We start from the raw sequence: 12,086 nt of genomic DNA on the forward strand, positions 1-12,086 counted from the left end.
TAAACATAAACTTGCATAAAAGTATTGAAGCTGTTACAAATCAAAGACATATACAAGTTCCTTCATGCTTTGACATCCTCACAAAAAAGGGATGACAATAAGCGAGGAATCATCTGTCACAAATAATGACAGATCCTGACAGTTTGCCTGTCTTTAAGGATTCCCCCTGTTCAACAGCTGCACTTGAAAAGACAGGTAGACTACTGAAGACCTCCCATTTGCAAACAGTCATTCTTTCAAATGAGCGTATGCAGCCCTGGACCTGAAGGCTGACTAATAAAGCAAGTCAGATTTTGCTTGGTAGTCAACAATCAAAAATCTAGCATACTGGGTCTGGCCCTTTCATTTAAAGCAAGTAAGCTTAATGCTCAAGTAACAAAAGGAAGACATTCACACTTTTCTGGCATTACATAATGAAAATATAAGCTAGATTACAACTTAAACAAGTAGACATATGTCCATAAAGACAGATCCTATAGTGTAAGTGCAATCTAATGCATCACATAACAACAGCTGTTAGGATTTTGTTACAAAAGGAAGAAAGCTAATTGAGAAATTCAAGTAGTTCTTTAAAACAAAAGGCAGAGACTTACTTAGAAGTCTCTGCTTTCTTATTTCTAAACATAAATTCTGCTGTATTCTCCTTATTTACAGTCTCAAACATCTGTAGTGGTTGTTTGAAGCTCATCATTTTCTGCATTTTCCACAGCAGCACTGTACCAGGCACAAGCAATATGTGAAACTGCCTTGTGTGAAATCTGCTTTGAACTGATTTACTTCCACCTGCTTTAACATCTTGCAATTATTTTCCCACTTTTCTAAACCACATGCTGCTCTAGAAACATACTTCCTTAGCAACAAAATTACAAGGCCAGAAACTTCAGTAACTCTTGAGCAGTTAACTACTCAAAACCCTTAAGCCTTTGTAGCATCTTAGAACAGGAAACTTACCATGTAAATCAGACACCAGAAGGCTGCCCTGTGTATGCTCACCTGGGAGCAGATTAACTTCAGCTACTCTGCTTGGGTGTATACATTAAACAGTTAAATTAGTACAGAGACACACAAAACCCATTCGCACAGTTATCCAGATGAGAAGGCACCATTAATGCTGCCTGTCAAGCTGACTGGAATATATGAAGCTGTTTGTGACTGTGCACAATCTGATCTTTATAAGGAGGACAGAAGAGAAGATGCAGCTCATAGGAAGGGGCCGTGAGACTTGTGCAGGTGAGTGGCCATAACCCTTTATAACCCTGGCTTCTCTTGCTAAATCCGTGCCTGATGGGACAGACAGAAGAGCACTGAGGTGACATGTTGTACAGGCACTGAAAGGAAGGAAAAGCAGGCAGGAGACAGAATGAAAAACAGGAATGCAAGAATTGAAGAACTGTGAATGTGTGAGGGAAGGAGACACACCCCACAAGTGCTGTTTGGGTAAATGGAGCCTTCTTCCTGGCCCTGCCAAGTCCCTGTGGTGGTACATCCTTCCAGAGCTGCAACACGTTCTGCCTCTGCACATTTACTAAGCCAAAGCCAAATAAAGAAAAGGCAAAGGATCAACAAGTGGACTTAAGTCTAGGCTGCTGCCTGTGAAACTGATTTCATCATCTGCAGATCAAAGTTATTAAGAGCTTTTCTTCTTTTACCCTTCTCTGATAAGAGATCACAGGCTTCAGTTTCTCAAGCCCACAGAGCCAAAGGGTGCTTTATTTTCAGCTGATGAATGTCAGAATGACATAAGAGTAAACTAGAAAAAGCATTAGGTTTTTCATCAACACTCTTCCCTTCCCAGTGCCAGATCACCAGTGCTGCACTACAACAGCACCATCTTAACTTCAAAAGGCTGCCATTGCAGAGCAAGCTTCATACAGAAGAGACGAAATTACTGCAGTGAGCTACAAACTACACAGTCCTCCTGACCTGAGACAAGCCAGGACTCCTCCAGGTGCTGTCTAGACTCTGGGAAGGATGATTTTGCTTGATGTCTGCAACTCAGTTACAAGTCTTGCTACAACTAGGGCAAATATTTGACAAACTCTATACATAGTTTGACAACAAGTACTGCTATTCTGATGAAAGTAACTGGAGAAATACACCCTAGAAACACGAGGAAACACCAGCTTTCTTAAGCACAGCACTGCCCTTACAACATCAAAGTTCGAATGAGCTTTACAAAGCCATCCATCCTGAGTTTTACCGATGGAAATTAAGAAGTGCTACTTCGCAGGGTTTCTTTTATTATCATACTTTGTCAGTCACATTTCATAACATTTGTCAGTTACTCACTAACACATTTTTTTAAATGCAGTAATGAAAACGAAGGGCAGCTTCTACATGACTAATTAAGTGTTCTTTTGCTATGACAAGTGCACGCACATGCATGTGATTTTTGTAACAAAGTTATTTTCAAGGGATATTAAACAGATGTGAAGATAGGAATTTGCAAAACTTATGGCATGCAGATGACTTTTACTGCAAAAGCAGATATGTAAACTGCTTCATAACAAAAGTGTTCATGTATCTTGGTTTTTAAACCTAAGTTTAGATTCAGGAAGAGACATGGACAAAACCTTGCTCTACTGGTGTAAATGCCAATAATTCTGTGTATTTGCAATCAAGGAATAAAAATTGAGCACTGCTGTGTTCCTCATAACCTCACACAGCTAGTGCTGACAGCAAACCCTAAACAATATGAAACTGAGCACTCTTTATGAGTATAGGTTAATGCAATACATAATTTTGCCCAACTATAAGCAAGTATCTTAAGAGCCATAATTAAAAATCTCCTCACGCACGAAATAAAATTTATCGGGGCTTTTGCTAACTGGTGGCAAGCCAAGTGCTCTTCATCTGTCACTGTTGATAACGAACTTGCTTTATAAGCTACACACCAAGCGAATTGCAACCATAGTGATTCCTTTTTCCCAAAAGGTAACAACCTAGCTGGCTACACTGGCAAGCATCTAAATTCCTCTGAAGTCGAAAATAAATCTTTCAAATAGACACATGGCCCTAGAATTTCTCACTGTTGTTCCAGTTTCTGTTAAGCCATATCATCTCACCCTTCACATCTTCAGGATACACTGAGGATCAAATATTCTAGCTTGGTTGAGAGAGGCATAGTACAGCAGCAGAGAAGCCAGAAATGCTAACTTCAAGCTATTTCTGCTAACCTTGGAGCTGGTGGGAGAAAAAAAGCCAACAGAAATCCCATCAATCTTGAGGATTATTTATTTCACACGCACTTGCTTAGAGCTCCTAAAGACTGCGACAACAGCTAGGTGAAGGAAGCAAGCAAAAGCTCTCCAAAAAAGATACTTTCCAGTACATGATCTGTTCTCATTACAGTTGCCCAAAACAGGGAGCAGTAAAGCCACTGCAGCAGCTCTCTGCCAGCCCAGCAGCCCCTTAGCAGCAACGTGAAATGCAGCACAGCAGCTCAAGTGGCAGCTGAGGTCTGGTCCTGGCAAGAGGGGTGCATAAGCAGGCAGGTCAGGGAGCAGTCCTAGCAACACAGTTTGCCACAGACAACTCACCATGTCTGTGCTCTGATGGTGGTTTCCAACCCTGCTGTGTGGTGGGTGGCTCAGGGGCTTGAAGAAGCCCCACAAAGACTGTACAGGACAGCTTGGGTTGAGATGAAAAGAAACAACAGAGAGTCAGGAGCATTTACACACACTCCTCCTCAACAAAAAGCACATTTTCTCCTAGTTCAGTTCCTAATACATTGGAAAGCACCTGAGGGGCTTCTCCTGGGTGCTGTGGCAATATGACACACAACTCAGAAACCTCCTGTTCTTTATTTAGGATCCTTTTGGTACCCGTTAGCTGCTTCTTAAATATGTGGAGGTTTGTGAAGACAGTAACTACCTCATTTCAGTTAACTGAAAGCACGCCACAAAGCAGCTTGTCAGCCACATGGCGATCTCTGCCGATGTTGCTGTACCCCTTTATCTAATTCCATTTAATCCGATTTGTTGTCTTGAAGTGCTCTGTCACTTAACGCAAGAACTTCATTCAGGATTACTGCTAAAATACAGCTCTCGGGCCAATGGTCTCATTCATCATGAGAGCTGCATCTGAGGCTTTATCTGTCCAGGCAGATGTCTGCATGATCTCTGTAAACACAGCACACTGTCAACAGATTCCACAAAAAAAAAACAAAAACAAAAAAAAAACTGCCAGTAGCTGATAACCTCAGATGTAAATACCACCAGTTTTGTTTTGTTTTTCTTCAAGTAAGGAAAGTCAGGGAGTTTTGGTTGTGCATAGCCCTAAGTGTTGAATCAGGAGTTTAAGACATTTATGTGGATGCTCATACAGTGAGTGCTTTACCTGAAATAAATTATGTGCAGCAGAGGCACACTGCAGAAGGTGGGAGCTTTGCTAGCCAGCACTTATCATAAAATGGAATCAAATCATTAACAGCTCTGGCATGTGACAGGAAGGGGGAAACCTAGTTCCAAGAAGGGATTCTTGTTGCAGACTTGTTCATATGATTCCTCTCCTGAATAGCAGTAGAGTAACCACTACATTAATCTTCCTGGATGTTGCAGTCATGTTCCACCATTGCTCCTGCTACTTAAAGAGTACAAGGTAAGTATTGTTAGCTTTCTTTACCGCATGATTGAATTAACGAATGGTATGTGTACTCAATATATTCCCAGTCTTTCAATATGGGATTTGTGTACCAAGCCAGTCATTGCATCTGCTGAAGCCACAATCAAATATCACGCGTTTTTAACTAATGCGGCAGTCAGGCCGGCACAGTTTTGAGAACAAAACATTTATAGATGTGAACCAGTTGATTCTCATGATACCTTCAGAGAAAAACAGAACTGCATGTTAAAAAAAAAAAAAAAAAGGATGTTTATTTTATTAATAAGCCCTTTCAAATTTAAATCTGTTGCTATTCTTGGGCTACAGGGCAGCATGCAAATTTGCTGCCCAAGAAGTAAACAGTGATGATTTCGACACCAGATTCTATGCTCACTCACCAAAAGATCTTATTTTAAATGTTAAAATACCTTCATTATTCATTTTCCCATTCGTAACACCTCATTAAAGTAAAAAGGAAAACCAACAAATAGCAGGTTTGATTTATTTTCTCTCTCATCGTGCCAACATTATGGACTTCATTCAAACTCCAAGCAATTATCCCAGAGTAAAACAAAAGACTATATGCATAAATGTATACTGAGGCATTTTCTAAGGAATTTAAGAAAGGAAGCTTTTAAAATGGTATCATTAGTGCTGTGTACTCAAAAGCAATAAAAGCTATGTGCAAAGTGCTAAAACACCTGACATGAACACCATTGAAGAAGCCTTACCAGACCATCACAATTGCTAATTGCAACAGAAGCTCCGGGGATGTCAGTTATGTCTCCCACGTATGCGCAGTTGGTCCACAGTGGCTCTCTTTTCCATAACCTCTCTGTAGCAGTTCTAGTCTGACTCGTGTTACCAGCATCGTTTCCATTTCCAGTTTCCACAGAGTCTTCATACCACTCCACTACCGCCTCGGGAGCCACTAAATGAGTGTTGGGTTTCAGCCGGAGATGGAATTCCCTTCCAAATGCAGTGACGTTAAAATACAGCTGTTTAGGGCTTTGGGATACCTCCCGCGTTGATCTTCTTTGATGGCTTGCAGAGAGTATATTGGAGATATAGCTTCCATCTGCATTGGTACTAATTGGAATCACTAACCCATACGGTCTTGGTCTGCTTTTTGGTAATTCTGCCAAGAGAAATACCCCAAAACAAACTAAAATTAGAACAAGAACATGGAACAAGCCTTAAGACTGAATGCAGAGCTGCAGAAGTGTATGTCAATAGAGCAAAGAGTGATGCAAGGATGCAACAAGCTGTTAGTCAGACTGCCATGGGTAACACTCGAGCAGAAAACACTCCAGCAACAGCCAATTTATTATACAACATACAACTACTGAGTTTTTAGGCCTAACATCAAATGTAGTGCATGTTGGATCCCTCCTACTCCTACCTCCACTTCCAGTATTCCCAATTTAGGATTGCTGTTAGAGCTACTCTAAAGCACACCACTGACAGGTTCAGCTGGAGACCGATACAAACCTTTGCATAATTTTTAAAACAACGGGAGCCAATGCCACCACACCAATGTGCATTAGATGATGTGCTAGATAGTTAGTCTGGATATAAACCAACCAATCTAACGTAGGCAAATGGAAAATACGCATGCTGCTCTCTTTATTTACCACGCTCGAGCTTATAAGATCTTCACTTGGGTACCTTACAGCAAGGCCTTTAAGGCTTGTAACACATTAATTGTTATCACAAAAATGCTTTGCACTATCACATAAACACACAGAGGAGATGTAAGAAAGAAGTGTATTTACAGATCATCATGTTATCACAGTGATCATTAGACAGGAAGGACATTTCAACCTTAGGAAAAGCACATGGACCATGCCAAGGTGGATGAACACAAGGAGCTGTGCCCAGGTACACACCTCAAATAAACACACACCACAGATGCTAGGATACACATTAAGCGCATGCAAAATATCCTCCATATGCCAAATTTTTCAAGAAGCAGGTCTTTCATGACTCTATTTTCATAAAACTTGCAGAGAAAACCCTGAAATATTCATTTATATTTATCTGGGGATTTTCATGGGGTTTAGGTTTGCTTAACAGCCAAAGAAGAGGCAGCAACCCTTTTGAAATCTCTTGTAAGAAATTCTCTGCAACTCCATCACACACCTTAAATGGACTTGTTTGCCCCTGCATTGACACCTCTGTTAAGATACTCAAAATCAAGGGGCATGTTTGGTATATAACTGCAATTCATGTACACATCTGTGCAGTCCCAGAAAATTGGAACACAAACAAGAATCCAGTAGGTATCACATACTGCCGATAAATTATATCAGTCAGCAGTAGTAAAAGCAGCAACTTTTCCCTCTGTAGATCTCCTCTAATAAATCTCCGTACCCAGCAACTTGCTATTGCCCTTCCTCTTTGCATAACTTGAGCAATGGAGTTCAAAAGCAGCAGATGAGCTTTTTTTTTTTTAAAGTTACAAATTTCTATCTAAATCTTGCATCTTCCTGCAATACACAAAAGCTATAAAAACAGCAGAACAACTCTCGTCATCTGCCTAAAGAAATCCTGAGGTAATAGTATAGTAGCTCAAGGGCATGACCCTCAGCTAAGGCAATGTGCCCTAAACACAGGGTATGTTTCCAAGGATAGGGCATTGCTGTAATTACCTCTGATCACTCTCCTATCATTTTGGCCTGATTACTACAGGTCAAATCAAGATTCCTATCTAATTAGCAGCAACAGTAGCTGACTTGTAAACTTTCCACTGGGTTCTGAATTTGCCTACGTGTATATAATATATGTGAATAAAATACTTAAGAAAAAAGGGGGGAAAAAAGCCCCTTTTTGTCTTTCTGTGTAGTCCCTTACCCACATCATCCTGAATATAGAATACTTAGTGCTTAAGAGAAATCTCTTTTGGTCAGAGAAAGGTCTTCTGCTGTTATCGCTTATCATGCATCAGGGGACACACACACGTTTCCCATTGCCCTAAGGTAATTTTACACCACTGTAAAACAAGTTTATCTTTTCTGTGAGACCTTTGTAACCTGGGATTAATCAGGATATTCGGTGTCCAATTTTCATCCTGTAAAAGGAGAAGGAGACACATTCCCAGGCCAGGCCAAGCTGTGGACCAAAATGTTGCTGAAAGCTGCACCAAAGCTGAAGTCTTACTACATTTTATTATACTATGTGAGAGTGAAAAAGACATTCAGGACAGAATTATTCCCTAGATCATCTTCTCCTGAGAGAAGCAGCTAAAGCAGTATTAGAGTGGTACTACTGATACCTTTTGTATTAAAGAACTCCAGGATTGAGTAGCTCAGAGAGTACCACAAAGTACCACTGAGAATTCCTCCAATAAATATAACAAAATGAATTAAATTTTCTCCATTCCCAGAGTGAATTGCACTTGAACTGAAAATTAATAGACAAAGAGCTCAGTACCTAATTCATCTCTCCCAGAAGCAGTGGCTGCTTATTTTAAGAGACTTTTGTAGGAAAACATTTCCAATAGCTTCATATGGCTGTTTTTTCTCCAGTTTCCTTTTGTTCCAGTTACTGAGGGACTTGACAGAAAAATAATGTGTAGTTACAGTGGAAGGTATAACATCTAACTTTCTGTGCTACGAGAATCTTTATATAACACAAATACTATGTCCCAGGTGAGAGGAAAGTTCTTTATCATTTTTTAAGTTTCTTGTTCTGAAAATTTACTCTGTGTCCCACTGCTAGCAGTACCGGTGTGTTTCTCAGTAGCAGTGAACTCAGCCTTTTTTTTTTTTGCCATACACCTACAAGATTAGGTTCTAAAACTGGTATCCTAATTAGGATATTATCCTTAGGATAATTCCCATTTTAATCACTGGGAATACTGAGTCGGGCTTGCTAACCCTCCTCCTTAGAGATGGTAGCGAATTAAAACTCTACATTCATTTTTTATTAATTAGACATCAGGCCAAGAGCAGGAGACAGAGCTGCTGGGTCGTATATCCTAACTGGGTCAAAGCTAAAATCCAGATCCTCACACTCCCTGAGCTTCAGTGATGAGATTTCATTCACAGACTGACATTACTGCTTTTACCTCACTGAGATTCTTCACAGTTTTTCTTCCTTTTCCCCCCTTCTCAAAGTAGGCCATACAAAGCCAGAGACCACAGTTCCAGTGATCAAATTCTTTGTTCACTGTACAATTCAGAAGTTGCTTTGCACATCTTGCAGCAGTATCCACAGATCTCTTCTTGCAGGGGCACAAAAAAAAAAAAAAAAAAAAAAAGATATTTTTGCTAATAACAAGAACAGACAGCTAGCCACAAGAAGGTAGGAACAAAGGGTGGAAAATAAGAATTGTCAAGCTTTTGAGTCAGCAAAAGCCCTGTCCAGAGTCTCTAAACGCAAAGCTAGAAAAAGAAATGCTTTTTGTTCAAAGGCAATTAAAATTAAATGTGACATGACTGAAGACATCTAAAATCCTCCACTGACTTCTATTACTCTTTTTTCCACAGACTCTATGGTCTTAGGAAACTCTATGCCAGCTGTAGGTGTTCCCTTTCCTTTGCTAAAATTTCAGTCACTCTCTACTGCTAATTCAGAATTTACAGGAATGACTGGAGAAGAACACAGAGAAACAGAAAAAGCACTTAACCTCAAGTTTTCTTCCTTTTTTCATCTGGCTTTTAACTGCTGTTCCAGTTGCACAATGTTTAAATTGAAAGGAAACACTTGTGAAAGAACATCACATTCTTTCATTGTGTGCCAAAACATAATTAGTTAGAGAATGCCTCTGAAGAAGTCTATCCATAATTTTTTCCCCCAAATACACATGAAACTGAAGAATTAACACCACTGGCTCACAGTAGTTGTCTCTGCACTGTAAAACTGTTGGATAATTGAGGTTCAAAGCCCTTTTTTTTTTTTTTTAATCAACTGTATTTGGAAGAGCAATTTTTGGCAAAATATTTTTGAAGTACATTGATCAAAAATTGTGCATTTGGATGTCAACAGCAGAATTCCAAATTCATAAATATCCACTTAAGCAAGATTTCAAAAGCATAGTCTAAATAGAAATCAGTGGAATCAGCAAAAAAGCAGGAATTTCTGAAACTCCAGACAAATTATTTCCATGTCTAGACTCAGCTACACAACTTTGAAGACATGACTTCTTCTCTTCTTTTAACAAATACTGAAATGCCATTTAACGTTCATTATTCGGATAGGGTTTTTGCTCACACTGCATGCAAATAAGCGTAGATAACTGGACTCTCCATGTTCCAGCCTTTTGCACTGCAGAGGACCAGGTGCCACAAAGGAAGTAATTTTCTGATTGTAGGGGCTCCTTCACCCATTACCTGTGAACTCAGGTCCACTAACTCAAGTGCTGGCAGCATAATTTTTTTTCCAAACATTTTCTGTGCTGTGGCAATGAGATGAATTGCTATGTGCAGTAACTACCTGCCACATCACATTGCTAGGATATATTTCAATCACAAACAGCAATGCGTAAACCCACAAAATTATATCAAAAGCACAACTGTTTTGGCAAAGATGATGCTGTGGCTGGGCACTGCACAAGGAAACAAATGTGCAGGAACTCCTGATAACACTGGGCTGCATGACAAGACCCAGACTCGCCCAGACTGACAAGATGATGATGAGACAGCAACCGTCAGCTTCCAGAGCTCCCTTTTCTTTTGGAGGATCCATCTGAACATGGGTTGTAGAGTCAGGAAGATCAGCAACCTTGGCAAAAAGCTTGGAGCTAACCTAACACCTCAAGAGCATTATGGCGCCTTCATCTTCTGAATGCAATTCAAAAACTTTGTTGCAATCGGATGACTGGATGTCAAAACCATCAAAACCATTCAGCTTTCCAACAGAAGCACTGGGATATAAAATACTACCTGCTACTGCAGGAGTTAAAAGGGCAGTACTTAAGTGAAAAGACTGTCTTGAGTTCCTGTGTTTTGAGAGATTACCCTTCCATTCCACAGATAACCATAATGGGATGAGCACAGAGCTGCTTCAGTTACTTAGTCAAGTGCTGCTCAATAACAAGAAAGGATGGTGCTGTAACAAAACCAGACAATTCCAGCACGGGTTTCATCATCAGCACTTTCTGCCTTCATCCTTGGTTGGTGGTTTCTAGAAATGAAGTAGTTGTTCTGGTCCCTCTCTTCAAACAACCAGAATCAATCCCAAGCTATCGTTCACTCTGTATTTGACTGCCTTTAGGTGGCAGAAATGTCCAAATAAAAAGACAGACAAAGGGGGAGGATGGACTTCTAGAGGATTTTCCCACAATTTCGCACTTAAACAGGGATGAAGCTATGCAGCATACATCGGTGCTAGACATTGCGAGTTGGATGAATAAAAGCAAGGGACTGCAAGAATCCAGGCTCACATGGCATACACTTCTCTTTGGTGTCCTCATTCCTTTCCTTCCCTGTCAACTTGTCCCAGGAATACAGGCAACTCAAGAAATTCTTCACGATGTTTTCACAGCAAAGTCCCTTGGCACAACACCAGTGAGCTTCTTTTATCCAGGCTCCGGGGCAGCCTGGCCCTGCTTTTTCCAGGTTAGACATCAGAGAGTTTTCTTCCAAAAGCAGCACAGAGCAGTGCTGAGGCTCTGCTGTGTGGGAGGCTGAGAGGCACGAAAAGTGAAGAGGTAGCACCACCGTGAGTGCCAGCATCTTCAGGGCTTACTATTTCACCAGTGACAACAGTAAGGTTTCCTCTTGACAGTTTCCAGGCATTTGCAGTACATTATGCATTAATGCAGTTAATTAAGCTCGGGTAACTCCCTATCTATATAATACATTCTGTACTAGCTTGAAAAAAAAAAATCCTATACGCTTTAATTTGTCCTAAGTGACTTTCCAGGCTACAAAAAAAGATTAGCTGCTGACAGCAGCCAGCCCTGGGCCAAATCAAAATATACAACACCAATGCAAAGTGACACTTAATAGGGACTTAAAAGTAGGACGGCCCATTTGGAGGCAATCCTAATGCAGGTTTTACTGTAGTCATTAAACCTCTAAACTGAGTAGGCCATGCTTTTTCAATCAGAATTTACAGGATAAAACATTACTTTAAATATTAACAGTTAAAAAACACAAAGCAGGGGAAAAATCCCAATGTCTGTGTTTACTAGACAGTTCTGCTTTCAAAATACACATTTTCCCTCAGCAAAACGTTATCAATGGCTCAAAAGCCAATGCTAGTCATAGGCAACCTGGTCTTGGTAAGACACAGAACTCTCCACCATGCTGGACTGGACAAAAAGCCACCAAGATGCTGGGCAGTTGTGCTGAGGAGACACAGCGAGCTCTCCCTTGCCAGGCACCAACCAACACTAAGACCCATCCTAAGGAGGCCCTGTGATGCTGAACCACACCAGGGGATGTTTTTGTCCACAGACTTGTGGATCTGTGAGCAGACAGACTCTCCAGCCCATGTCCATCCCATCTTCAGCTGCCCCTCCTCAGGCAGAGGAGGGT

At 40.7% G+C, this 12,086-nt stretch overlaps 1 protein-coding gene across 11 annotated transcripts in view; it reads right to left on the minus strand.

The window, feature by feature from the left end:
* The window catches only part of ADAMTS3 (ADAM metallopeptidase with thrombospondin type 1 motif 3), a 154,831-nt gene that overhangs the window by 109,275 nt on the left and 33,470 nt on the right, over positions 1-12,086 (minus strand). For 10 of the 11 annotated variants that reach the window (XM_068680405.1, XM_068680404.1, XM_068680402.1 and 7 more), the window contains one exon: positions 5,334-5,740. The exons of the other annotated variant lie outside the window; for it this stretch is intronic. In XM_068680405.1, the coding sequence (XP_068536506.1) occupies positions 5,334-5,740 (407 nt within the window). The remainder of the gene's footprint in view (positions 1-5,333; positions 5,741-12,086) is intronic. 11 annotated transcript variants of the gene reach the window in all.

The sequence above is a fragment of the Anas acuta genome, chromosome 4 (assembly GCF_963932015.1).
Source record: "Anas acuta chromosome 4, bAnaAcu1.1, whole genome shotgun sequence".
Lineage (NCBI taxonomy): Eukaryota > Metazoa > Chordata > Aves > Anseriformes > Anatidae > Anas > Anas acuta.